At 30.2% G+C, this 23,936-nt stretch overlaps 5 protein-coding genes across 10 annotated transcripts; 1 reads left to right on the top strand and 4 right to left on the bottom strand.

Annotated features, from left to right (window-relative positions):
• Positions 1-114: 114 nt before the first annotated feature.
• On the bottom strand, positions 115-3,509 carry LOC101496851 (probable fructokinase-5). The gene is made up of 5 exons (XM_004495378.4): positions 2,874-3,509; positions 2,057-2,467; positions 1,212-1,346; positions 527-643; positions 115-402 (listed from the first exon to the last, which is right to left on the bottom strand). Exons 1-5 carry the CDS (start codon positions 3,054-3,056, stop codon positions 265-267), a joined length of 984 nt encoding a protein of 327 aa, XP_004495435.1. The 5' UTR covers positions 3,057-3,509; the 3' UTR covers positions 115-264.
• A 670-nt stretch (positions 3,510-4,179) lies between these two features.
• Positions 4,180-5,159, bottom strand: LOC101496517 (uncharacterized). The gene is made up of 2 exons (XM_004495377.4): positions 4,849-5,159; positions 4,180-4,607 (listed from the first exon to the last, which is right to left on the bottom strand). Exons 1-2 carry the CDS (start codon positions 5,040-5,042, stop codon positions 4,400-4,402), a joined length of 402 nt encoding a protein of 133 aa, XP_004495434.1. The 5' UTR covers positions 5,043-5,159; the 3' UTR covers positions 4,180-4,399.
• Positions 5,160-6,961: 1,802 nt separating this feature from the next.
• On the bottom strand, positions 6,962-8,883 carry LOC101496187 (berberine bridge enzyme-like D-2). Its single transcript, XM_004495376.4, has one exon. The coding sequence runs from the start codon at positions 8,737-8,739 to the stop codon at positions 7,099-7,101; it is 1,641 nt and encodes a 546-aa protein (XP_004495433.1). The 5' UTR covers positions 8,740-8,883; the 3' UTR covers positions 6,962-7,098.
• Positions 8,884-9,881: 998 nt separating this feature from the next.
• On the bottom strand, positions 9,882-14,855 carry LOC101495641 (uncharacterized protein ycf45). Of its 6 annotated transcripts, none has more exons than XM_004495375.4 (8): positions 14,562-14,852; positions 14,393-14,470; positions 13,758-13,978; positions 13,012-13,084; positions 12,632-12,916; positions 11,847-11,990; positions 11,026-11,076; positions 9,882-10,073 (listed from the first exon to the last, which is right to left on the bottom strand). In XM_004495375.4, the coding sequence occupies exons 1-8, from the start codon at positions 14,796-14,798 to the stop codon at positions 10,002-10,004; spliced, it is 1,161 nt and encodes a 386-aa protein (XP_004495432.1). In that variant the 5' UTR covers positions 14,799-14,852; the 3' UTR covers positions 9,882-10,001. The 6 variants fall into 6 exon arrangements, 5 of the variants coding, with proteins under 5 accessions (XP_004495432.1, XP_027189794.1, XP_073224020.1 ...); XR_001143628.3 differs by lacking the exons at positions 9,882-10,073; positions 11,026-11,076 and adding exons at positions 12,116-12,217; positions 12,332-12,461 and having other exon boundaries at positions 11,972-11,990; positions 14,562-14,855; XM_027333993.2 differs by lacking the exons at positions 9,882-10,073; positions 11,026-11,076 and adding an exon at positions 12,332-12,461 and having other exon boundaries at positions 11,854-11,990; positions 14,562-14,855.
• Positions 14,856-20,700: 5,845 nt separating this feature from the next.
• LOC101495315 (proline-rich receptor-like protein kinase PERK10) lies at positions 20,701-23,936 on the top strand. Its single transcript, XM_004495374.4, has 4 exons — positions 20,701-21,298; positions 21,689-21,949; positions 22,071-22,916; positions 23,202-23,936. The coding sequence occupies exons 1-4, from the start codon at positions 20,857-20,859 to the stop codon at positions 23,681-23,683; spliced, it is 2,031 nt and encodes a 676-aa protein (XP_004495431.1). The 5' UTR covers positions 20,701-20,856; the 3' UTR covers positions 23,684-23,936.

The following is a 23,936-nucleotide window of genomic DNA, read 5'->3' as shown; positions in this document are numbered from 1 at the left end:
AATAACACTGCTGCATAAATTGGATTTAAGGCATTTCTCCACATGAAAAAGTGAGTTGACACAATGGTGTTGCCATGTGGTTTTTTAGAAAATAAGCAAAGAATAATGTTCATGTTCCTTTATGAGTGCTAACTATTTTATTATTGATAAACACAAAAACAAAACTTTTAAAGTCATCAAAGGCTTATTAAAGGAAAAAATTTGAAATGAGAATGAGTATAGTTAGTCTTCTGGACTATCATCAAATTTCAAAGGAAAGTCTGATTAATTGGCTTTAGAGCTTGAAATAAATTTCTGAGCCTCTTCCGCGGTTGGAAGTGCAGGAATGGCTCCCTTCTGTGTTGTACACATTGCTCCACAAGCATTTGCAAATGTCAAAGTTTCTCTCAATTTTGGTTCATTCTTCATGTTCAATTCAATAAACCAAACACAATGCCAACCAATGAGTAAGAATTTCACAAAGCCTAGTAGACTATAAATTAGTGTGCAAGTGTGTGTGTGAGAGAGAGAGAGAGAGAGAGCATACATCAAATATGGAAGTGTCCCTAGCCACAGCTGTGAGAAGTGCACCAACAAAAGAATCACCAGCACCAGTTGTGTCCACTGCCTTCACTGAGAATCCACTTACCCTTCCTTTAAAGTTCTGCACTCAAACAATATATCCAAAGATGAATGTGTTAGAGTAGGAACCTCAATTCAAAAGAAAATAGTTAGGAAACAAAGAAATTTGATCATAGAGTTTAGCTAATTGTGCCTATGTCTTTGTCTACAAAGCAGCTGCAATACGTGTCTATTATGATTCAAGTTAAGAGTTACATGTCAACTTGTGTTTAAATATAGTAGTCTAGCTAGTTTATATGATTACCCTGAACCGTATCCCACACTCCCAGTTGCAACCAAACAAACATTTGGGCCGAACTCAAAGAGCAATGCTCTCGCCCTACTCGAGCGACTTGTCTACTTATCAATAAACTATAAATGATACTTAATATAGTGAATAGTATAGATTAAAATATGAAGCGTAGCTCAAATATGTGCAAATAGATAAAAACACCCTTCTTGAATTGGATAAAAAATGTATAGTAAAAATTTGTATAGGTTTATAAATCAACCACTAATGATCAATTAAGAAAATATGCTTTTATGAGTCGATTTAGCCAAAAATAAAAAGAACTATTTTCAAAACATGGATTGGATGGACAGTACATTACCTTAGTGACATATCTACAACCCTTTTCTCCATCAGTGATAAGAAGCATCTTCAACTTGTCATGCCACAGAGACATAATAACATCTTCATTCTTAGGATCTTTTTGTGTAAGAAATTCAACTTCATCATCACTCATCTATGTACAAAATGACCGATTTTTTAATACAATCACTTTTACAAATTGAAGCAAAAACTGCAAGCTTTGAGAAGAAAATTGACCATAGGGAATCATATTTCCTGTCTTTTTTTTCCTAACAAAATCAAAGTCCCTAATACTCAGTTAAAGAAGTTTCATTCACTAAAAAGTCCATATAAATTTTGTATATAAAAGTTAAACCAAACAACACATGACAAAGTTGAGAAACAGAAGCTAATTTCAACTCATACCAAAAGCTATTGTTTGAAAAGCTCGTAGTTAATAGTTATTACAGTTGAGTTGAGAGTCCCACAGTAGATGAAATATGATATAATTATACGTGGGAGGCACCCTCACCTGATCTTAGAAACCAATTTTGTAGGGTTAAATTAATCATATAAGTACTTGTTGTGGAGTTTTCCAAACTGGCTCTAGAACAAGATTGTTAGAACAGCAGCCAGAGTTCAAAAAATACCAAAATAGTGCAAACAAAGAACATGCAAGGTTTAATTACGGAGTTTGCATAGAGTTATATATTAGAACTTGTGCTTAAATACTACAGTCCAGTTTACAAGATTTTCCCTACTCAATTATTAGTAAATTATGAGGCATACAATCAAGATTCAAGATATAAATTACCCTTTTATCGATTATATCCTCCATCATTTGATAGACTTCCAAAAATAAATTTCAAATTCAAACAATTGTACCTTGATGAAATCAGCATCAAACCAAATGCTTTTGATTCCAGACCTAGCAGCATCAGGAGAAGACCACAAAGGGAGCCTCACATTTGGATCATAGGACAACAAAGCACCACCTTCTCTAGCAGCATTCATGGCAGCCATGTGAGCAGATCTGCATGGCTCTGAAATAAGACTAATAGATCCATAATGGAATATCTTGGCCTGCTTAATCAAACCCATATTCAATTCAGATTCTGTCAGTAACATATCTGCACTAGGGTTTCTATAAAACATGAACTCTCTTTCTCCATCTTTCCTCAATGTCACAAAAGCCAACGCTGTTCTAGCCTCAGTGTCAAAACAAACACCATCCGTATTCACCCCATTTTTCTTCAAGATGTCAACTAGCATTCTTCCAAACTCGTCCCCCCCTACCTGTCACATTGCAACCATTGAATTTTTTTGTCAATTAAAATTTTAGATTACTAAAGACACACCCTCACTAGACTACAAAAAACTATTGACCTTGGCAAGGATTTACAATGGAATTTCCGTATAGTCTATCAGATTTAAATCCAAATTGCAGCTAATGCAAGCGGGAGATCTAACTAGATTTGTCAAATCCCGTAACCACATGTATCCATGCCGTGTTTGTGTCCAACACTATGTTCGACATCAGATATACCTTCAATCTGAAGTGTCTGAAACCTACATATGTTGGACATCAAACACGCCTTTAATCTAAAGTGTCAATGTCACATTGATTTTTGGTATACTTGGAAAATAATATAATCAATAATGATGATGTTATAATGGTAAATGGTTATAAGAAATGAAGAACCTTGCCAATGAAGGCAGCATTGCCACCAAGTTTGGAAACAGCACAAGCAACATTGGCAGGGGCACCACCAGGAGCTTTGATGAAAGCATGAGACTCAGCCAAGGATACACCAGATGTGTCGGGAACAAAATCTATCAGCATCTCACCAAATGATATCACTAATGGATCTTTTGAGCCTGACATCTTGTATGGAATTCTTCCTCCTCTTTCTGTTACTTCTGTTGTTTTTTATGTCTTGTGTCTCACAATATAATTTGATGATGAAACCTCAAAAAATGTAACATGTGTGTATGTGGCATATAAATTATTCAACGTTGGATTAGGAGTATGTGTGTCATTCTTTGTTTGTTTGTTTTTATAGTTGGTAGTATATTTTGTTTCCAAATCTCTGATACATTTATGAGTTAATAACTATTAGTGTAAACTAGCATAAAATATTTAGAAGTCTGTTATGAAACGATATTAAGATATAAGTGAAACTATTAAAATGTTACACAAAGCTTAAATATAGTTGGATGTATGTGAAAAATATAATCACATTAAAATGATTATTAAGCTCTTTTATTTTTCATAATCTTTATGTAAGAATTAAAGGGTGTAAGTTCCATATAGAGACAATTTTACTGAATTGTAATTAATGCCATTTTGTAAGTTGTTGTTGTTATTATGAGAAAATATTGTGTGCTTGACCCAAAATTTGCTCTCATTGATAAAAGGAACACTGCTTGATCCGAGAATAAATGCTTTTGAAAGGGAATAGTAAAAGCACCACACAAAATAATCAAGTAATAATAGTCCCTTAAATTTGGGTACACACTCAACCCATTTATATAGGAACTAATGCTATTTTTATTGTGATCTTAAAAAACGTCTACAAGAATTACGTTTATATACAACTCACATGAACCTTGTTTATGTTACAAATTGGATTTCACTTAACGATAATTAGAAGTTTGTAATCTTGTATTTTTTTGTAAAAGAATCAAAAATCTCAAATTCTAGTTTAAGAACAATAATCAATCTTAACTCGAATGGTTTGCAGAGAAACTATATCTTCACTGATCCACTCTACACGTGCAATTTATTTTCCGTTGATACGTCATAACAAGGTTGTAATGAAGAAAAAAATTCCGTCAATATGACATAATAGGTGTCAGTGAAAATTTGATTGAAAGAGCATAAAGTTTAGTGTAGGAGAACTCATTTAAGATGGAATTGGTAAAATTTTGACGGTTTTTTATAACTATGTAATTTTTATGAAATACTCAAGTTTGTTTAACAATAATTAATCTCTATGTGAAATATGTTGGCACACAAAGAGAACTATCTCTTCTCAATCATATATCCATATGCAAAAGTCATAAATTGAATACTTAACTACTTGTTTAATGTGTCTATGTCCCGACTAACCTCAACATTCATTTAACATAGTACATTATTACAAACAAAATATGACCTAGTTATTGAATTAATGAAAGTGCTCCCAATGCATCTTCATCTATTAGGCATCCCTTGTATTTAAGATTTTAATATTCAAATTTATAGTGCTTATCGACACCAACGGACACATCCCAAGTGCAACTCATTCCTTTAGGAAACACAACCAAATCACCAGCACCAATTTCAACAGAGTCATTTGAACCACTAGGAGTCACCTTCACTTTTCCTTCCAAAAGATAGCATGTCTCTTTGGCATCATATGTCCATGGGAATTTGCTTGGAGGGCAGCCCCATCTTCATTCAAAACAAGAAAAACAAAATACATTTATTTAGTTAAGAATGTATACACTCAATTAAAATTATATATTATGTTGGTCCGTCTCATAATATAAACAAAAGTGAATGTATTTTTATTAGTGGTGTTTACTATTTGGTCAACTGACAAAAAAAAGTATATATCTAGATTTGTAATTTCATGAATTGGAAGAGAAAGTAACAAAGATTAATAAAAATAATGAAGAAATGGGGATATTACTTGGGCCACTGCTTGATACCAAGTTGAGTGAGTTTGGAGTGAGGAGGGTTTCTCTCAATCTTGATGCCAAGTTTCTCTATGACACTCTCTGCTCTTACAACTCTCCTCCTTGTCTTTGCAGCAGCAGAATGTTTGATTTGTGAGAAAAGTAGAGTGTGGTTGGGTGATGATAAAGTTCCTACACATGATGCCATTGAATTATTTGTTAAGCTTTGATTTTTGGAGTTAGAATCATGAAAATCTTATTATAAGTTTATCTTTGTTTTTCGTTCACTCATTTCTCATCTTCTGTCCTTTCTAGAGTCTAGACAAACACATTAAAGAATGTTCTAGGGGAAGGAATTAAATAAAGTTCATTTCAGTTCACCTTCATTAACTTTTTGCCACATAGAAGTAAGCTTATTTATCTATTTAAGTTGTGCTTATAGGACCACTAATAGCAAGTTTTATTATTAATAATATTAAACAGGTTTTTTTAAAATTTTGATTCTTTTAAAAAATTAAAATACGATTAATCATGTTTTTGCTTTTATACTTTCAAAAGTTCAAAAATATATATTAAATTTATTTTATTTTGCTTAATGAATAAAAGATAAAAAAAATTAAATTTATCAACACTAAAAGAATCAAAATTTAAAGACAGATGAAATAATTCTTAACATTTTCTATTTAAAAAAAAAAAGTCATTCTACAATTTTTTGTTAAATAAAAAAATAATAAATAACTTTTAAGTCGAAAGTTTCATTTTTTTCAATTTAAAAATACAAATTATACAATTTTAAAAAAATTCCTATTTTTAAATTATTAACAAATACTCCATAAGTATTTATTTCCCTTAAAAAAATTGGTACGTCAAGATAAAAATCTATCTGTTTGACTATTATATACTAGGGAAGATATATTTTACCCAATTTCATTGATTTTCTGATTTTAAAATCTTTCTTGTACCCTTCTTCGAGAAAAAAAAAACTTTTAAAATGGTCTATAATTATTAAAAACTCTCCTTAAATATATATATATATATATATTAATTTGTATTTCATTTTTTTCTTTTTATAAGTGACAATTGAGTTAAAACTTAGTAAACAAAATTTAATATATTTAATCTATAGTATGAACAAGATACGACAATTTTTATTGACAAAATTTTAATTTAAATGTCTTTTATAAAAAATATTAAAAAAATTATTTTAAATTTTAGTTGAATTAATTTATAATTGAAACTAAAATGTCTCTGCAAATTATCCTAAGAATAATTAATTTTATCCACATTTGATATTTCATAGTTTTTTATAAACTAAATAAGTCTCTAAATATAGTTCCAAAAAAAATAAGTTTTTAAATTTTTTTTATCGGACCAATTTCGGTATTTATTCAAATAAATAAAAATAATATTTATTCGTAAAATTTAGTTTAACAGATAAAATATCAAAATTATTAAATTGAATATAATATATCGAACTCTAACTCAAAAGTTTAAAATTGTATTCGAATTTCTTTATATTTTTGTAGGAAAAAAATACTTTAAACTTCTGTATAACTTAATAGTTGGCTTAAAAAAAATTGACATATACTACATGTCAAAAACAAAAAGTTAACACAAAATTTAGGTCCGGTATAAACTTTTGTATCTAGTTGAACTTCGTATTACATTCATGTAGATGATCAACAATAACATATAACCTAAATAAAAAGTAATAATTAGAAGCAATTTTATTTCACGTTTCAACTATCCTTCACATTTGTGTTATTAACTGAATCATGAGTTAGCTTACAATGTTTGCACGTGCATATTCAACTCAACTTCAATCTCCTGATGTTCTATAGTGGTTGTCATGCAATACTTCTCTAATGCTAAAACAAATTAAAAACCATTCTTATGTGATACCTCATCTACTCCTAAATATAAGAAAAAAAATTGAATTAACGAAAATTTATGTATTTAGTAAGAATTTATCAACTTTTCTTGATTCAATTCTCTCTTATATTTTAAACAAAAGATAGTACTAAATTGTACGACTATGTCATTGGAGATGCTCTTCCTAGCATAATTTTAAGCTCAATCCAAAATGCAATGCATTAACTTCCCTTAAAGAGTGCCTATGACCATAGATTCTTAGTGAAGCCATATAATTCAAATGAACACGATTGTGTTTTCATGGTACAATCGATGTAAATATAGAGACACGAGATTAATCAAATCAACGTGGTACCAAACAATGGCTTATAAATTCAATATGGAATCATTTATTATATACCAAGTACTTTGGCATTGGAGCTAGCAAAAGACATAGGGAGAATGCCTTGTTGATTGGTGAAAACATTGTTTGGATCAATCAGAGTCTTGGCCCTCACAAGTCTGTCATAGTTACTCAAGAAGTACTTTTCACCCCAAACCCTTGCTTTCACCATACCATCAATGGTAATCCTCTCCATTACTCCAAGGTCAAAATCTATATAATTAATGTATGCAGCTCTTGGACCCCATGAAACAAAAAGGGTCATAGAAGAATAGAATCCTCTAATCCAATCAATATAATCACTGCTTTTGTCATTGTCTACTTCTTTCCAATAGATCAGGTACTGAATTGTAAACAAGTTTCCTATTCTGTGAGGAAAAGCAATGGATTCACTGCTTATACTATGCATCATTCCACCATAAGGGTCCAAAATAACATACCCTTTAGGCTCTTTTTCTAGAATATCCAGTGCAGTTTTTATACCTACAAATGGAACATGGTTCCTTACAAAATCTGATTTGGCCTTGAAATATTCTTTATTTTGCATATACCTATTCCTCAACTCAGAGACAGAAGCTCCATAATTTAGTCCAGAGAAGAAAACAACTGACTCAATCCAACTCATTTCTCTACATTCTTCTTCTATAACACCTAATTCAGGAAAAGCATGATTCAATATAGATATTGCCTTGGATTTAGGACCAAGATAAAACCCTTTGAATGTTGCTGATAAGCCTATTGTTTTAGCTTCAGGCAAACCAGCACCGACAAAGCATGACAAGTAGAAGTCATGTTCCAAGTTAGGTGCCACATGTTGCCATTTGTTCACTAACTTAGCAATATCACTTTTTGTGCCTGTTCTAGATACAACAAAACCAGTTACAATTTGTGGCACTTTTAACAACTTGATTTTCCATGCATAGACAATTCCCCAAAGACCACCACCTCCTCCTCTAATAGCCCAAAACACATCTTCTCCCATGGTTTCGCGGTCTAACAATCGTCCATTAGCATCAACAAGAAGGGCATCCAAAACATTATCTGCTGCAAGTCCATATTTTCTAGACAACAAACCAAATCCACCACCACCAATATGTCCACCAACTCCTACAGTTGGACATGACCCAGCTGAGAATCCATGTGCATCACTTGCCTGAGAAATAGCATAGTAAGTCTCTCCCAATGTTGCACCACCTTCAACCCATGCTGTTTCTGTCTCCATATCCACCCAAACATGGTTTAAATTCATCATGTCAATGATGACAAAAAATGCTCCATCATCAGCAACAGAGGAAGTTCCTTCATAGCTATGTCCACCACTTCTCACTCTAATTTCAAAGGAGAATTCTCTACAGCATGCTACAGTTTTCTGTAGCTGCTCCAAACTCTCTGGAAGTACAATTGCTATTGGTTTAGGAGTCGTTGGTTCGGCAAACCGAAGGTTTTGAATTGAAAAATTGAGAATTTTGAAGTAATTATAAGCAGAGGATTGATCACGATCTTTGTAAGGGAAAGCAGTGAAGTTTTTTATTTTGCTATCATCCAAACAAAAAGTGAAGTCCTCAAGTGAAGAAGATAAACAAAGAGAAACATTAAAAGATAGTAAGAGGAAAAATAGAAGGCATAATAATCTTTTGAAGGAGTTGAACATGGCTTAAGCTTGTGAATGTGAGGAGTGAGGAACAAGGTGGTTTGTGATTGGTATAGAACATGTTTAAGTTCATGGATATTGGAGAGTAACTCCAAAGGTTTGAGACAAAAAGGATGGAGATACGTAGCAACCATGCATAGTTGTGGCCGGCCAATCCATAGTTTAATATTGGAATTTGGGAGGTTGGAAGAGTGAAGTTGTACACTGTCATGAAATCATCTCCCAATAGAAGCTGACAAAAGTAGAAACACAATAGCGTCAAGAATACCTGCAAATTATTGCTGAATAAAATTGATGTGTAGGTATTTTGAGTGAGAAAGTAAGTGGTTCTACATATGAGGATATGTAACTACCAGACACAAGAGTTTGCCGGCTAAGTTAGCAAACGCATTAAAAAACCTTTTTAGGTCATTATCTTTCTCTGCTGATAAGCACTTGAAACCCAAAGACAAAAAAAAAAGGTATTTTTTACAAAATAGTTCAAAACAATAAGTTTAAAAAAAAAAAACAAAAGAGCACAGTTAAAGAAGCCTAAACATGCCATGCAAGGGGAATTCTGATTCGAAATCTTTTACTGCTTAATATTACTAACCATGATTTTGACAGGAACGTAATCGGAATTCATAAAATAGATGGTTTCATATCCTTTTCAAACTGATTGAGACAGGATCGTAATCGGAATTCATAAATTAGAGGTACTGAAGACATAGAACAAAGAGAGAAAACAGAGCCTTCGAGCCTACAATTATTTTATATATATATATATAAAGATAAAACAGAGAAGACACAACATTGAAGCCCCTAAAGATATCTGATGGCACAATATATATTGCAATTTGCAAAACCAAGGTTAGAATATCCGGACAACCACTACAAATTAGATAAAGCTATAACATTATGCATCAAGAGGATATGATAGGCAAATGTAGGCATTACATTACCGAGCAACATACCGTCATAATCTTCAATCAATCAACAAAAGTTGATGTCCTGAACGAAGAGAGGTAATGCACCCACAAGGCATTTAGACAATAACACATTGAAGAAAATATTTGGTCGACAAAACTAGGCACTCGCATGGTAATGGCATGCTCTAATTAGATGCCATCGTGTTTTAAATTGTTTATATCAGGAACATAAAGTGAAAAATATACACACATATATAGAATGTCGCCAAAAAAATTACAAAATGCTCAACAGGTTTATAAATTTAAAATCTGAATCTTTTGTAAAATGAATTATATTATGAAAAGGTAAAAAAATCAAATTTGGCACGTATCATAAGCTTTAGATTTTTCAATCACAACCTTGCATTTTTCATCTCTTTTTCTTACCTGCAAAAAAGTTGGAGACATCATGAGTCATAATATAATGAAACAATGATGGGTGGCCCTGAATTCAAGGTCCATAAGAAGTTCATTTATAAATTGAGCAGACATGTTATAATTTTAACTTTCAAGGGCCTTTTTTCTGAGTATATTATGATAGGAAATGAGTGATGTGCACCATATGACCTGAGCATATGTATGAACCAAATTTAAAAGAGAAATAGCATCCATACAACGATTTATCACGCCAACTCTAAACCTTTGAACATAAATCTTCATGTTATAAGAATTTACTCCAAACATTTGGATCCTCATGTGAAGTTGATGAAGGCATACATTGCATGCTGTATGTTTTAATTCAGAAAACTAGAAAAGGGTGACCCCATATGTAACTTTTATAAAATCAGGGAATAAGTTGTGACAAAATTCATATCGGAAGAATTTTTTACAGTCATCGCAAATTTGGGCTTCTGGAAAATATAGATTGACATTCATTGAGCCACACTAATAAAATTCTATGTTGGAAGAAGGAGAACTGGGGAAAAAGCCCATGAAGAAAAGACCAATCGAGCTAGGTATGAATTTGTACTTCTGTGGTAATAACCAATAGGAACTCAAGCTTATCCACAGTCACAAAGGTTAACAATATCCTTTGCTTCTCTATTGAATATTTTCCAAAAATTGTGAAGAAACTGAATAAAAATGTTTTTATTTAACCTCAACCAAAATGCAAATAATCATTTCATTTGGAAAAATTTATTGTAATAGACTGTGCATAATGTCAAACTACAGCCGAAAAAAATGAAAAGTATTACAGACGACGACAACAACAGCAACAATAATAATAGAAATAGAGAACCATATAATAATAATAATAGAAATAGAAAAGCTTATCCTCCTTGCAAATAAGGACTTCTAAGGAAATAAACTAGTGAGAAGTATAACACTAAAGAATTACCTCGACCTGTGGGCTCTTGCCTCGAAGCAACATATCTACGCTTTTGTCGGTCTACAAAAAGATAACATGAAATAAACAAACATGTTAAACTTAAAACCAACTCATACATAACAGAAAGTACCCTTGATTTTTAGTTCAAGGCCAAAACAATTCTGCTTGACTAAATTTGTAAGCAATGAATTAAAACAATCAACAAAACATCTAAATTATGATGCAGGAGATTCAAAACCACCTTGAGCTTTTAATCAATGACATATTCACATCCTTTAACTGGCCTGACGACATTGATGATAGTCCATCTAGCAGCACATTTTCTTTCGTGAATTTTAGTAAAACTAATATGGTGTAGACTGGTTTTTTTGGGAAGCAAATGGTACAAACAATGTTATTAACAGCAAATGGTGTTCTATATGAAAAATCAGCCATATAACAACATGATGGATGGTTTCTCAGCTTATGGCAAACGCATGACATCTATATAAAATAACAATTACAGACGCACACACATAAAGTATACTAAAAAAAGCTGCAAGAAATATAATATAAAAACTAATGACATATGTCAAACAATAAACTAGAAACCTTTTACAATAATAAAATTCAAAATGTGATAATGTGTGACCTTCACTTGCCATTATTAGATAAGAAGCCCTTCACTAAATGTATTTCAAATTGAAGATGGACTACCGGACAATAAAATAAGAATTATTCATCACCATGTCTTCATTTATTTAAATATCAACTGATTGAATTTAATGATCTACAAGATATGAACATTTCATGAATAAAGTAATAAAAGCTCAATTAACAATTTAACATACCTGATGTGTAAGCCAGTAGTGTCTGTCTCTCATCTCAATCAAGAAATCAAATGTTGGGGGAGCTTTCCTCTCAAGGATAGTCTTCTGACATTTTCTTGCTCTGGCTTCTGCATCTCCCAGAGTAACGCTTTCAACTCCTCCAATCTGATAAAGCAAATGAAGGGGGAATCTTGAATATTAAAGTTGATTAGATGGCACGATGAATCAGTTCCACAAATCAAAACATCTCTTTAACATCAAATATTATTCTACTCAACATGTATCTCAACTGAATGAGTGAAGCAAACATGCACGTAGTCATGATGGCGCCATGATTTTGTTGAAGCTCCAAAGTGTAGCTTTTGCCAAAATCACAGTGGCCCATTGTGATTCTGCAAGACTCACCGTCCGTCAATCCAAACATGCACATAGTTACAAGCATCCTCTAAATAGAATTATTTTACATAAAGCAAGCTCAGAAGAGGCAGTTACAAATGTTCTCTTACAATGTTAATTAGCCACATTAATGTGAATGCATAGACATGCCACAATGCTCTTATGAATTGCATCCCCACCACACGCACACACACACAAAAACTTGCAGTCCTTTTGACCCTGAAGTAAGCAACAAATTGACTTTGAAGCCACATAAAATCAACAGAGCTGACGTTAACTCTCAAGAAAGTGATAGGAATGATTGTCAGATAAATGACTAATGAGGCTAGAGAGCTCAACGTTTAAAAAGGGAGAAAAAACATAGAAGTCATACATACTATTGGCACAACTATATGAAAATCAAAACGAACCAGATCAGAGAGTGTAGGATTCTTCATGACATTCTCAATCTTCTCTCCATGAGCAGTCCCTATAAGCATGATGCCTCGCTCAGCAATTGACCGGCAAGCATGAGCTTCAGCTTCAGTGCCAATCTCATCTACTATGATCACCTCAGGCATATGATTTTCAACTGCCTCAATCATCACGCTGTGTTGCATTGATGGCTTGGGTACCTGCATTCTCCGTGCACCACCTATTGCTGCATGGGGAATATTTCCGTCACCTCCAATTTCATTACTGGTATCGACAATCACCTACCCAAGTTGCAAGAATTCATTCTATCATGAGCTGGTCTACATTAGTACTATGAGGAACAAAGCTTGCAGTGAGAGGTTGAAAATCGGTTTACCACTCTTTTGTGAAATTCATCTGACATTACACGAGCAATCTCTCTCATGACAGTAGTCTTGCCAACCCCAGGTCTGAAAGAATCCAAATTACAGGAGATTTAAGATAAGGGAAAAAGAATACACTATCGAAGATTGTTAAAGAAATTGTGCATGGTGAATCTAGGAGTAGGACTTTATTATGCTGTTGGATTAAGAAGTCAACACACAATGATAAGTGATTTTTACCATTTATTAGATTTTTTCATACATAAATTTCCAAAAAACTTCAAATGAACATACTAGATTATACATTACAATTAACAAAGCCAAACATGGAAGCCACCAAGTCTTTTACACTAAAAAATGTCCTAATATTTAGACCAAATATAAGATGATAAAATTGACAAGAGAATTGTCTCTTATTTGATATATTATGTTGAATAAAACTGATTTCATTTCAAGGAGTCAGTTAAACTTGAAATGTTATAAACTCAAAACTTGCCTTAGAATAGAACCAGTGTTCTCAAATAGAGACTATAGTGTAACAAAATTTGAACAAAATACTATTATTTTGCGATGTACTATTTAGTATATAGTGTTGTCAAACAGTGCCTAGTGCATCTATATAGTGTTATAGTGTAGCGGAATTTGAAGAAACTGCTATTTTCCACAATTCACAATTGACAATACTTACATAGAACATAAGTAAGAATGAATAAACAGAGGCCCATAAAGAAGCCATGAAAAATGTGCAGCTATTATATACCTTCCAACAAATAAAATGCTCTTGCCATATTGAAGAAGATCATAAACCATGTCAATGTGGCCAGTGACTGCCCTCCCAATTCTACACGTCAAACCAACAATGCTACCATTCCTACTCCTTATTGCAGATATTCTATGCAAAGTACCCTCAATACCAGCTCTATTGTCCTTCCCAAACTCTCCAACAGCTCCTTCAGCATATTCCAACTCTTTGATCGTTACCTAGCTATACATTCCTCGAGACATGAGATTATATCACGAACAAAATACCTTTGAGTAAAGCATTTTTTCCCAATTCTAAAACTAAATTATTACTACATCTGTCCTTAAATATAAGACCGTGTTGATATTTTTCCTTGTCCCTTTTTATAAGACCATATTCAAATCTTCAACAGCATTAATTATTTATTTACCAACATATCTCTAATTATATTACATCTTTTCCTGTAACTCTAATAGATGTTGAAAATTCTCTCGCCTGAAGGTTAAATTTGTAAAACAATGTCAATCATCGATAAATTTAATAGTTGTCGTGATTTAGTCAATAAGGCCCAATATTTAGGGAGAAAGTGTAAAGTTGGAAAAATGAATGTGTTTGAATTGAATAGTGAAGAAATGATGAGTGTGTTATGTTACCTCAGAATTCCTCAGATGTTGATTTCCGAGTTTGCCTAGATAACGCGCTTCAGGAAAACGGCCTAAATCCAATATAACCTAGTGATGAAGAATGAAGGATCGATTGTTTCAATAATAATAATAATAATAATCGAATAATGAAGAGATAATTGATTAATAGGGAGCTGACCTCCAAAAGTTGAGGGCGATTTGGTTGGTTGAGGAGATTGTGATGCAAATCGGATGGAAGAAGCTGTAAGAGAGCTTGCAAGTCGTCGTTGTGCACAATAGAACACTGTGGTTGTGGTTGTGGTTGTGTCGCACAGCATTTGAATTTGTGTGTGAAGAGCCTCGGTGACTTCAATTTCCATTTCCTTGGCGCTGCTACTGTACTACATGACGAACATGCCATTGCTGCAACTACCATTATCCCTAACTAAGATTAGTAATATCACAAGTTTTGAAATAACTTCTCATACAATTTTATTATGCGGAATAAAGATTGATGATACGTAAATAATCAATCTATTTTTCGATTATAAAATTGTTTTTTACTTTATTATTATTTATTTAAATATTTAAAAGAGAGATTAAAATTAAGTTATTCTAAAATTAGATAATCAATTTTATAAATCATTAAAAAGTATGAGAAATAAAATTACAATTAAATCTTTAAAATATTTTTTATTTTTTTGAAAAATATATTTTTTTAGGTAGTTATTTCTCATGCAATACATATAAGAGAAATGTTGTGAATATTTTTTTTAACACTTACTTTAAGATTCACTCTATTATTTAATGAAACTCGTGTAGATCTTATCACTTTATGTATAATTCATTTTTAAAATGTGAGGTTTATATTGATTTCATTTCGAGAAGAAATTGAATATTAGGGATAATATTAAAAATAAAGTGTTTTTAGCACTCTTCATACATATAATAAACTAAGCTGAAGCAATAATACTGAAAATAAAGTGTTTTTAGCACTCTTCATACATGCAATAAACTAAGCTGAAACAATGGACAATCATCGATCTAAATAAGGTGTCGTAGAAAGTTAAGACGAATTTAGTTAAATTATAATCAAAATCTAAATAGTACATAAGCATTTAACCACATAATCCTTTGTTATTATACCATCAATTAAATTAAATCATACATTTAATTATAATTATTTTTTTACAATAGGATCACGCAACTTATTAAATGTATCACATAAAATGAAATGTACGTTCACTCATATCAATATATAACTTTGAAACATGAATTTAACTACTTTGAAGTAGTGACAAGTAGAAATAACTCCCCGATGAATTAAAATATCTAATTATATAAGAGTATTTATAATTGAGACCTTCATTTTTTATTACTTAAGTGGATCTCATGTGTACACATCACTAATTTATAATAGTTTAATGAGAATCCTCATTAAACAGTCAATTCTTCTGACCAAACATCTGTTAAGAATTTACTAAATAGGTTATACTAATAAAATATTTTATGTAGTCTATCTATAACTCCACATTTACATTTTAATATTCAATTCATTTTTTTTTATTGTGTAAAAAAATGTATTCCTATTTAATTGTTGTATTCAAAGTTTAATACAATATTAATTATCTATTTGTTAATAATACTATTAGTTATTTATTGTAGAGAGAAAAATATATGTGATAAGATAATAAATTATTAAGGATGAAAAAAGATAATAATGATATTAAAAATAACAAACTTTTATTAATTGTCTTGATATATTTAAAAAGCTAAAAAATGGTAACTACAGAGAAATTGAGGAAGTATTCTAATATTGAAAAGTGTGGGTGTATAAAATTATTTTTATATTATCTTTTAAGTTTAAGTCTTTTGTTGATTATAGGGTGCTCTTATATTATAAATCTATCATTGCATACTTCACTCGTCTTAGAATATAAATAAAAATTAATTAAAAAATAATAATATTATATATCTAATTTAACATTTGAACAAAACTACATACATTTTTTTGACTTATTTTATTTATATCTTTGAGACAAAGTAGTAGTTTATTTGCTTTCAAATAATTATTTCCGTCCAACATTTGATATTTAATACTTCTCTTATCTGATGATTATTTTATCAATAAACGTAATAATAAATATTATTTAAAATTCACATGCACAATTGTCAAATCTGAATTTCAAACTTGAGATATAATATCTGATTTTACACTATAAACATTTATCAATTTAGCAAGTTATTACAAAATCTTGTGGAATTTAATACACCCATTAAATCAAATTCTTGAATTGTAACGTCTGTGTCCATTACTCGATAAATTGTGCATGTTTTCAGTGGTCCCAGGAAAATTAATTGGTTCAACCAATTTTCTTTTTCTTTTTGACAGATGGTTGAACCAATTTGACAGTACTTAATCCAAACAAATTGTATACTCCGTCTTACTTGTGTCCTATTAAATATATATTTTCGTATAAATTAAATCGCCTATAGTAGTATTTAAAATCAAAATTGGTAATATTCAAATTCTTTAAGATAATAAAACCGTAAAAAAAAACTTTAAAATAATAATAACACCATATCTATTCAACAATGTATTACGAGTCATCTTATTGTTTGCCAAATAAAAATTTAAATGGTGTTAAATAGGGACTTTGTAAAAATTAATTTGAACTACTCTGAAATAGTTAGGCATTTTTAAAGTGTAGTATAATCTTTTTAAATAAGAGACATAATATAAAAAATAATTATATATCTAGATTAAAGATTTATTTTGATCTTTGAATTTTTTTAGAGATTTAATTTCATAGAAAAATAAAAATATTTTTTAATCTCTAAAAGAATAAATCGGATCAAATTAGAATCCCTTATATGCAATTTATATTAAAAAAAGGCAATTAAATCATAGAAAATAACTAAAAATAGTCAATCATGTTTCTAATTAAATGAACAAGTTTAGAATCTCTATGATTTGATTAATTATTATCAATGATTTAATTATCCTTCTTTAATTGTAGTTCATATAAAAACTAATTTAATTCAGTTTAATTTTTTTTTTTATATAAATTAAAAAAAAATTAATTAATGACTAAATTGAGTCTATAAAAAAATTTTAAAAACTAAAATAGATTTTTATTTTTATATTAATATTTAATAATAAATAACAATGAAACTCCTTTAAAAAACTAGATGTACAAGCAAAATATAGAGTAAATTTTTCAAAATATCACAAGTCTTGAGATAGTAGAAATTTGAATTCTAAATTTCTACAAATAATGACATTTATACATGTGAGAAATCATTGACTTATCTAAACAATCCATGTGGTCAGTCGTACAGTGTTGTCACATATGGTGGGACCGGCAAATTAATTTCCTTGTCCTCCAATAAAACCATTCTTCTGTGGTAAAAAACAAAATCTCCTTTCACAGACAAAGAAACAAAATTTCCAAAAAAAGGAGAATAGAGAAAACAAAATACTTCCTCTAGTTCTATAATTAATAAAAAAAAAAATGGGGACATAGATTAAAAATTCAACTATTTGTCAATTATTTATATTGGTATTATAAAATTAAATAAGCCACTTTCCAAATTATCCTTGAAGTATTGCTTGCTTTGTAAACATTAATTTATAATGATGCTTTGTAAATATTTTTTTTAATAAGGAAGAGAGTACACTTAATTAGTAGTAGCATGGTTTGTGCAAGATATAAAAGACTTTATTTTTATTTTTATATTATGTAAAGAAAAGAGTCGCGATCTTTTATCTTGGACTTTTTTTTCCATTTATATATCCCCTTTACAAAAATTGAAAGTATTATATTTTATATATTAATTTAATATATTTTTCATTTATTACACAAATAAATAAATAAAAATTACATCTATATAATGAAACTTCAGGAACGAAGAAAAAAATATTTTTTTAAATAGTCGCATCTCATCCAAAAAAAGCATATCATTTTGGTATATTAATTCTAAAATGAAGTATTTTAAAATTTTATTTTTAAAAGAAGATATTTGAGAGGGAAAAAAAAAATCCTTTTATCTTCTTCCAGGAATCTTAAATGGGAATGTATTTAGAATAATAAAATGTAATTGAAAATAGGATTAATAAAATTTAAATGGAATGAGGGAATTTTAATTAAATGAATGGTAGACTTGGTCCTTTTATCTTGGATTTAATTGTAGTTTTAATATTATTATTTTTTATCAATTCACATAATTAGTTCCTTATTTTAAAACACGATAATTTTGATTTCTTTTATATTTTTTAACTAAAACATAATAATTTGACATATTTTAAATGATGCGACATACGATTTTATAATATAAAATTCTCTAGATGCATCAATTATTAATAAGTAATTAATTAAATTATAAAAATGAAAGTTAAGTGTTTATAAAGTTTTATTGTAATTTTATAAGTGTTAATCTTACCACATCATCATATCATATGTCACATTACTAAAACTATTATAATTTAAAATAGAAATACCAATTTTGTGAATTAATAACAATAAGAGACCAAAACTGCAATTAAATTTAAACAATATTATAGAAACAATAATGTTTAATATAGCAAAATTCGTTGAAAATTGTTTATATTTTAAATTATTATGTTCATTGCTCTTATATTTTTTTATACGTATTTGTTATGATCGTATAATTTTTTATTTTTTTTTAGTCTTGAGGTCAACATTGCCTCTAATGAATTCCTTATACCTAAACCATTTATCATATTATTTATTAAAAAAATATAAGATATGTTTTACTCTTAAAATTTGTTTGGTATCTAATAGAATATGTTAATTATGACATAAAACAAAATGGATTAGAATGATATAGCTACAAAATAGTACACTATTGCTTGTATATTTTTATAATGAAATATAAATCAATTTCATCTCATGTGATTAAGAGTTGTTTACTCTTAATTAATGTGTATGTTTTTAAAAATAATAGTTGTGAGAAGATAATTATTTGTGAATGTTTTATTTTATAATGAATTTGTCGAAAATACAAAAATTTATTAAGATGCTAACAAATTTATGGCAATATCATTTATACATTTAAATGTATTTTATATTTTAAAATGATTTAATATGTGTTTGATTTTAAATAAATAAATAAAGATAAAAAATGAGTTGAATGTAAAATAATTTTTATTTAAATATTTTTATATAGAAGTGATTTGAATGATAAATTAAAAAAACCAATAATTTAAGAATTAATTTTAGAGGCAATACCTATTCCAAGTGAGTTGTTACGTAAGTTCTAAATATTTGGAGTAAGTGAGGTGAAAGAGTAAAATGTTAGCCGATGAACATAAATTCACTATGGTTAAATCTAAATTTAAAGATTAATAAGTTTCTGATTCAAATCCCAAGAGGATAGCTTTAATACTGACTTCAAATCATCTAATAACTAACTTTGCGAAATCCTCTTCTTTTGAGTTTTAATAGATTTGTTTTCCCAATTTGACATTTTTTGATGTCTTTTTATTTTAACTCAAATTCTTTTGTGATGTTTGGACTTTTTTCCTCCATTTTCCGTTGCTTCTTATCTATTTTCTTAAATTAGATTAATATTTGTCAGAGCTCTGTTTTTTTATTTATTAATATATATATATTAATTTAAAAAAAAACAAATTATATTTGAGAAACACAGAACATGTCAAAATTAAATTTATATTTTTAAAATATATTTCTTATTTGAAATAATTTAATATCGAAATACTTACAAACTAAAATAGAGAAAATAGAGAAAAAATATATATCTCAACATATCAAATATCTTTATAGCGATCTCATGACATATCAAATATTTCAACGTCTCTTCTCTTGTAATATGAGATATCTTGACATGCTTTGTAGACTTAACTTTATAATTAATTTTTTTATTAAATATTAATAGTTTATAATTGTTTGAAAGATTACAATGAAAAAATAACATTTATTATTTATAAAAAATAAAGAACAAAAATGAATTAAAAAATAAAATAAAAGACTACAGCGAGTGTTTAATAAAAGATTAAAGATTAAAAATATATTTACTTTGTTATAAAACATGAGAAGTAAAGAAAATTAATTATTAAAAAAATATTTAAGAATCCAGACCTTGCAAATGCCATTAAGCTGAATACTTTGTACTGAATTTGAATTCCAAACACTACATGAATTAATTATGATGAATTTTTTTTGACAAAATAAAAAAAAAAACATTTTTAAAATTTATTCATTACTTACTTTTTATAAAAAGAATAAAAATGTTTTTGGTGACGAATAAGAGTTTGCGAACGAATGAGTTATAAAGTTTTGAAAATGTGGAATGTAACAGAAGTTGAAACCACTCTGTCTGTCTAGTATGTAACGCTCACACACCCCACTGTCTTCAACTCTGACTGACACACTCTAAAACACAAGCAACCACACATAACAACAAACAAACACACCATTGCACTTCTTAGATTTCAAATATCAAAATCTCAAATGGGTTTTTCACTACTACACCTACTTCTTCTCTTTTTTCACATGCTCTTTTTCCTCTTAAACCCAAAATGTGTCTTTGGGATAAATGAAGAGTTAAAAACACTCATGGAAATCAAAGCAAGTTTGGATCCAAATAACCATTTTCTACACTCATGGACCATCAATGGTAACCCATGTGATGGATCTTTTGAAGGAGTAGCATGCAATAAAGAGGGTCAAGTTGCTAACATTTCTTTGCAGGGAAAAGGTCTTTCAGGGAAGCTTTCACCAACCATTGTTGCTCTCAAACACTTGACAGGTCTCTACTTGCATTATAACTCTTTGAATGGTGAGATACCGAGAGAAATTTCAAACTTGACTCAACTTGGTGAGTTGTATTTGAATGTTAATCACCTTTCTGGTGAAATCCCTCCTGAAATCGGAAGCATGGAGAGTTTGCAAGGTTTGTAGATGTCATTCTGTTGATAAAAATTGAAACTTTTGTTTTTCTCTGTGTTGTATCTTTGGTTTTCTTTATGTTATGTACTGTACTGAAAGCTCGTTTCTTTTGTAGATTTATGCATTTAAATGATGTTTAGTGGTGTTCTCTTGAAGATTTAAGTCATGTTTGCATAAATAGTTTAATTAAACACTTATGCCATAAGAGTTTATCATATAATTGCTTACATATAAGCTATTTTTATTGGATTGACTTATTTGAGTTTATTTACTGACATAAGGCTTGTGATATTGTTTATGGAAACAATTTATGACATGATTTATTGGTGATTCAAAGTTTCATACTTGGAAGTGTGTGTTCATCATGTTTAGTCCTTTTCACTTGATTTTGCAGTTTTGCAGCTTTGTTATAATCAGTTAACAGGGAGCATACCTGCACAACTTGGTGCTTTGAAAAAGCTAAGTGTTGTTGCTTTGCAATCAAACCAATTAACTGGTGCTATCCCTGCTAGTCTTGGTGATTTGGGTATGCTTGTGAGGCTAGATTTGAGTTCTAATAATCTCTTTGGTTCCATTCCAACTGGTCTAGCTAGTGTTTCTTCACTCAAAGTTTTGGATGTTCACAACAATTCACTTTCTGGAAATGTACCTCCTGGTAATAATGATGATAAATATGTTACTTAATTTGTTTAATTTCATTGCTTTTCTTCATTTCTTTAGTACTATATTTTGCTTATATGAAATGTGTTTATTTGCTTTTGTTTGGTTTAATGAAGCTCTTAAGAGACTAAATGATGGATTTTTGTATAAGCACAATCTTGGGTTATGTGGAGTTGGGTTTCCATTCTTGAAAACATGCAATACAAGCAAAGATGGAGCACCAACAAGAAATATCCCAGAAACGGCAAATGTGAAGTTACCTTGCAATGAAACTCAATGCTTTCATTCATCGAAGTCCAATCAAGCCACACCAATTACTCTTGGCGTATCTGTGGTTATAATTGCAGTGTTGGCAATTGTTATCTTAACGTTCACGTTATATATGCGTCGAAGAAAGCAAAAGCTTGGAAATTCTACTCATATCTTGGATAGTCGTCCAAGCACCGATGAAGCCAAAGTTATATACAGAAAAAGTGGATCTCCTTTGGCTAGCCTTGAGTACACTACTGGATGGGATCCTTTGGCTTATTATAGGAATTTCAATGTGGAAAACCAAGAGGCCCAAGACAGGTTCCATAATTTCAGGTTTAACTTGGAAGAAGTGGAGTCGGCTACTCAACATTTCTCGGATTCGAATTTGTTAGGGAAGAGTAACTTTTGTGCAACATATAAAGGCGTTTTAAGAGACGGTTCAGTCGTTGCTGTGAAGAGCATTAGCAAAACTAGTTGCAAGTCTGATGAAGTTGAGTTTTTGAAGGGTTTGAACATTTTGGCATCAATGAGGAATAATAATTTAGTAAGGTTGAGAGGATTCTGTTGTTCGAGGGAGCGAGGCGAATGCTTTCTGATCTATGATTTTGTTCCTAACGGAAATTTGTCGCGCTTCCTTGATAAGACGGAAAATGATGGAGAAGTCCTTGAATGGTCAACTAGAGTTTCTATTGTCAAAGGAATTGCTAAAGGTTACCTTTCCATCTTACCTTTCATTACATTATGATCACTTTCTCATATCTTTTATCACCTTAGGCAAGTTACTAGTAGTTTTACATTTTGATATCTGTTTTACCAATTTAACTACTAGTGACCTATAAAACATGCACCAGACACGACACTGACTACATTTGTTTGTGTGGGACTTTAAACACACCTAAATCCAAAGTGTCGGTGCTACATAGCTAGTGATACTTATGCATTTTAATCTTTCATGTCTATAATAATTACTAAACCTTGTGTTTTTTTTTAATCAGGCATGGCATATTTGCATTCATACAAACCAAACAAACCAGTAATCGTTCACCAAAACATCTCAGCTGAAAAGATTCTAATTGATCAGAGGTACAATCCATTGCTGGATGATTCTGGTCTGTACAAGCTTCTTACAAATGATATTGTCTTCTCTGCACTTAAGGGTAGTGCAGCAAAGGGTTACTTAGCTCCTGAATACATCACTACCGGCCGGTTCGCCGAGGCAAGTGATGTTTACGCATTTGGTGTGGTGCTTTTCCAAATCCTCTCAGGGAAGAAGGTGATAACTAACTCAATAAGGCATGCTGCAGAATCCTTAAAATTCAAAGAGTTTATTGATCAAAATGTTGATGGTAGATTCTTTGAATATGAGGCAGCTAAACTAGCAAAGATAGCTTTGCTTTGCACTCATGAGTCTCCTTTTGAAAGGCCATCCATGGAAGCAATTGTTAAAGAATTGGGAAATTGTAGTAGCTGTCTCTAATTTCAATGACTAAATTATTTCATCCATAATTAGATTAGTTTACCTATGTGGTGACTAGGGTTGGATGATGAGATGACAAATTAGTGCTAACTAATTATTGCTTATAGTACTACCTTTTAGGGAACAATATTGTTATATAATTATATACTATTTCCTTATTTAGGGAATAGCTTTTATTATGTGACTGTATTTTGGACAGTAGTATAGTATGTTGATTTTAGAGCAGGGGCTTTATTGAATATTTTTCTATAAA

The sequence above is a fragment of the Cicer arietinum genome, chromosome 4, assembly GCF_000331145.2.
Source record: "Cicer arietinum cultivar CDC Frontier isolate Library 1 chromosome 4, Cicar.CDCFrontier_v2.0, whole genome shotgun sequence".
NCBI lineage: Eukaryota > Viridiplantae > Streptophyta > Magnoliopsida > Fabales > Fabaceae > Cicer > Cicer arietinum.
This window is presented reverse-complemented; position numbering and strand designations above follow the sequence as displayed.